Here is a 4,259-nt window from a genome sequence, read left to right on the forward strand (position 1 = left end):
GCCAGCTCTGTCTGCATTACATCCTATTGCCTCTCAACTAATAAAACTAAGCATTGAATAAGGTGAAATTGATGCTCCATTGACTATTTTCTGGAAAGATTTGTTATTATTTTGGTTAAATATATTTATATTTTTCAACATTAGCATAAACTGCTATTTGGGTCAGCTGTTGTTTTATAACAAAAACTTTCCTTAAAGATAGAATATTAATTACTGAAATAAAAGAAATATAATAATGTGATTTAAGAAAAAGACACTGGATTTTATGTCAGAAGACTGGGATTCAAGGCAAGGCTCTGATCCCTTGTGACTTTAAGCAAATAACTTGAACTCTCTGAAGCCCAGCCTTCTCCCCTATAAAACGGGAATAATAATAATAACTCTTTATTTTATATGTCTCTGTTGAGGACCTTTTCAGAATGAACTGTAAGCTATAAAGTGCTATGGAAATGTAAGCTATTGCCTAAAAAATACCAGGAAAAAGTTTAATTTTTGTTATGTCTAAAATGAGAGATAGTTGTGTAGTAGAAAGACAGACAGCCTTTTAGGCTGGAAGTCTTGGGTTTAAGCCCTGTCTCTGACCCTTACTGGCTGTATAACCCTGGGCAAATCACATACCCTCTCATTGCTACAGTAAATTCTCTAAGATTGTAAGATGCAGAATAACTGCTAAGCTCCATTCCTGAGCTCCCTATGTCAATGAAGTCACAAGTTATGTCTGCCTCCCAAAACTGTCTAGAATATGAAATCAACCAATGAGAATGGCAATCACCATTTTTAGATGGATAATAGAAACTAAAATTGCAAACTAGGTTTTACTCCTTTTACCTACTGAGTTTATCCCATGTCAGTTAATTCGATTTGAAATAGGCTGACAATTTCATACATTTAAAATACATGCTGATTGAGTCCTCTTTCAAACTCAAGTATCTCACTAGAAGATTTGCAAGATTAATGTTTCCTTTTCCACTCAATCAGGAAAGAACCCTTTTAATTTGGACAAAGTGTCACCTTTCATGTTTCTCTTTGCGTACAGCATATAAATATGATTACTTCCCTTCCCTTTCATAATATCTATTCATCAACAATCATCTTTTACACATTATAGGTCCTGCAGAGCACATGGTGAAAGTAGATAATTTGACAAATGTCCAAGAATTTATCCTGGAAGGATTTCCTGCTGTCCAACACCTGGGGAAACCTCTCTTTATCGTCCACTTGCTTTTGTACTTAGTAGCCATCATGGGAAGCATCGTTATTGTCACCATCACATGGGCTGACCGCTGCCTCCAAACACCAATGTATTTTTTCCTAAGTAACTTCTCTTTCCTAGAAAGCTGTTTTATAACAACTGTTATTCCCAAACTGCTAGCAATTTTCCTTTCAGGAATGCAAAAAATTTCTTTTGCTGCCTGCCTCACCCAAAGCTTTTTCTTTCTATTTTTGGGGTCAACATGCTTCTTCCTTTTGGCTGTGATGTCCCTGGATAGGTATATGGCAATCTGTAACCCTCTACGTTACCACAGCATCATGAACATGAGAGTCTGTTTCCTTTTAGTCTTATCCTGCTATGTTTTGGGTTTCATACTAATCATTGGTCCAATCCTAATGGTCTCTCAGTTATCTTTCTGTGACTTTAATGTCATCAACCATTTCTTCTATGACCTAGGTCCTCTGGTGCATCTTTCATGTTCTGACACCAGTACTGTTGAATCATTATTCTTTTGTCTTTCTGTAGTTATCATCCTATCTTCCCTCACCATAACAGTCATATCATACATCAATATAATAACTATAATAGTCAATTTTCCATCTGCCAAAGAGAGACAGAAAGCCTTTTCCACCTGTTCTTCCCACCTCCTTGTCCTTTTTCTGACATATGGAAGTTGTGTTTTTATATATGTGAAACCAAAGCAGGCTGATAGACTAGAAGACAACAAAGAGGCAGCGCTTGTGAACACTGTGATCACCCCTTTGCTGAATCCTTTCATTTATACACTACGGAATAAACAAGTCAAAAAGGCATTGAGAGATGCTCTATACAGAATGAAATCCATGAGACAGAGTCAATTTTAGAGTTGGAAAGAAACTTAAAGTCATCTAAGACAAGCCGATATAGGAGGCCCCGTCCACACAATCCTGGGCCAGTGATCCTCCATAATTTCCCTGGAAACATTAAGTGAAAAATACTCACAATCTCCCTGAATAACTAATCCCATTTTGGGACACTTTGAATCCTTAGAATTTTCCTTATATTGAATCAAAATGTGCCTTTATTAATCTTTCACTTGTTTTGAGTTTTGCCTTTAGAATCTATTCTGAATAAGTATCATACTCCATATAAAATGCCATTATTGATTGAATAATCTTCTCTTTGTTAAGTTAGACATCTAACTTAGCCAGAGAAGCCAAAAGCTAGACGAGACAAGGCAGAAGTCTTCCTAAACTTTTGCCGCATCATATAGTTTTCAAATCCTTCACTGTGGCTGTAATTTGCTAACTAGCCATGGCAATTATGATGGCCAGTGGATTCATCCCCTTATAGTCAATTTGTTGTTGGTGAGCATCTCCATAATATTTTTAAGATGATCTTGGACAGCACTCCATTTGGTTCTAGGACCAAACTCAAAGTATTTCAAGCTTCTGCAGCATACCAGAGCTTATGATTCACTAACTTAGACAAACAATAACTAGATAACCTCAATGCTATGATGAGGCAACAGACTAGAATATCCTCCTTGAAATGTGGACTTCAAAATTTAAGCAAATGATCAAGAAGTGATATGACCATTGGCTAAGTTCAGCAAAAACTGCCACCTCTCTTCATTGGGGCACAAATTTCTATTAGTATGTAGTAGCCTGTGTTCCCATGTACTTTTTATTGCTTACTTGATTTTTTAAAGTATACTATTTATCACCAAAAATGAATATTCAAAATATCCAAGTAAAACATGTTATGCAATTTAAAACTAGAAATTGCAAATTCTCTATTTTTTTTTTCCATTTTTCAATATGGAACTGTTATTTCATTGGTACAGTAAACTCCCAGAAAGAAAATTCCCTCTACTGGGACAGGCCAGCATCTCCTCTGCCACTGATAATTGCCCAGAGCCCTGAGAGGTTGAGTGACTTTACCAGGGTGACACTGCCAGCATGTGTAAGATCTAGGTTTTAAAGCCAGACCTTAACTTTGAAGCCAGCTTTCTGTTTTTGCATATATGTTAATTTTAGCAAAAGAGTGACAAAAATAGTTCTATTTCCTTCAGTGTCCTCTTCCTTTCTCTTTTCTTTTTCCTGTCATTTTTATAGACTTGTGCCTGTCATTGATTATTTTTATTATTTTATACAGTTTTGTCAATGTGTAAATTACTATCCAGATAGTGCTTTCTTCCCTCTCGATTTTTTTTCAGTTTTTTCTTTATTTCTTTGTATTCTTCATATTGTTACTCTATTGTATGTAAAACTATCATGTTCATATAATTAATTCTATCATTCTCTCATCATTATGCATATTGCTTACTGCCAGTTGTTTAATATCATGATAAAGATCCTAGAGATTTTTTTTAATAATTAGATTTTTTATTCAAAGAAATCTTCATTTTTCTTTCAATAATATTCTTAGAACACTGTCCTAGTAATTGGATCCCTAGGCCAAAGATCTGAATAGTTTTGTAACTCTTACTGTATGTCACCATTTGTCAGTAATTTGAACAAAGGAGGTGCATGATAAACAGTTTTGCATTGAATTGAATATTGCTTTTCAAAATTATGGCACAAATTTACAAATCTACATTAGATTGGGAAGACAAGTAGTCTTCCCATTGCTCCATAATATTTTCAATTTTGAATTTTATCTGTTTTAACATCATTTGTTAATTTAATCAATATAACAGGTACTTCAGACATATTTTAATGTTGAATTCTACTACTATCAAAGAGTGGTGAACAATCTTGAAGTAGTTTTTGAAAATTTGTATCTTTTAAGAATTACTATTGACTGTCTTTTGCAGAATGAATCCTACTTATAACATTGTCACTGAGAGATTTCCAGTATGAGACTTCATTTAAATGTAAAACAAAATGTTTTCTCAATATTTTCTGTTCTTTTTTCTGTTGGATGCACCAGTTTCAAAGTGCAAAATATATTTTTGTATTATCAAACGCATATTTTCTCTACTACAATTTCTTTTTTTCAATGAAAACATAAAGAGGTCCCTCATTTTTTTGTACATTGTTAGCAGGTATGATGTTAGTAAAGA

At 34.3% G+C, this 4,259-nt stretch overlaps 1 protein-coding gene across 1 annotated transcript; it reads left to right on the forward strand.

The window, feature by feature from the left end:
* The first annotated feature begins 1,107 nt into the window (after positions 1 to 1,107).
* On the forward strand, positions 1,108 to 2,076 carry LOC118829498 (olfactory receptor 6C4-like). Its single transcript, XM_036736495.1, has one exon. The coding sequence runs from the start codon at positions 1,123 to 1,125 to the stop codon at positions 2,074 to 2,076; it is 954 nt and encodes a 317-aa protein (XP_036592390.1). The 5' UTR covers positions 1,108 to 1,122.
* The last annotated feature ends 2,183 nt before the right edge of the window (positions 2,077 to 4,259 follow it).

Source organism: Trichosurus vulpecula, chromosome 8, assembly GCF_011100635.1.
Source record: "Trichosurus vulpecula isolate mTriVul1 chromosome 8, mTriVul1.pri, whole genome shotgun sequence".
Lineage (NCBI taxonomy): Eukaryota > Metazoa > Chordata > Mammalia > Diprotodontia > Phalangeridae > Trichosurus > Trichosurus vulpecula.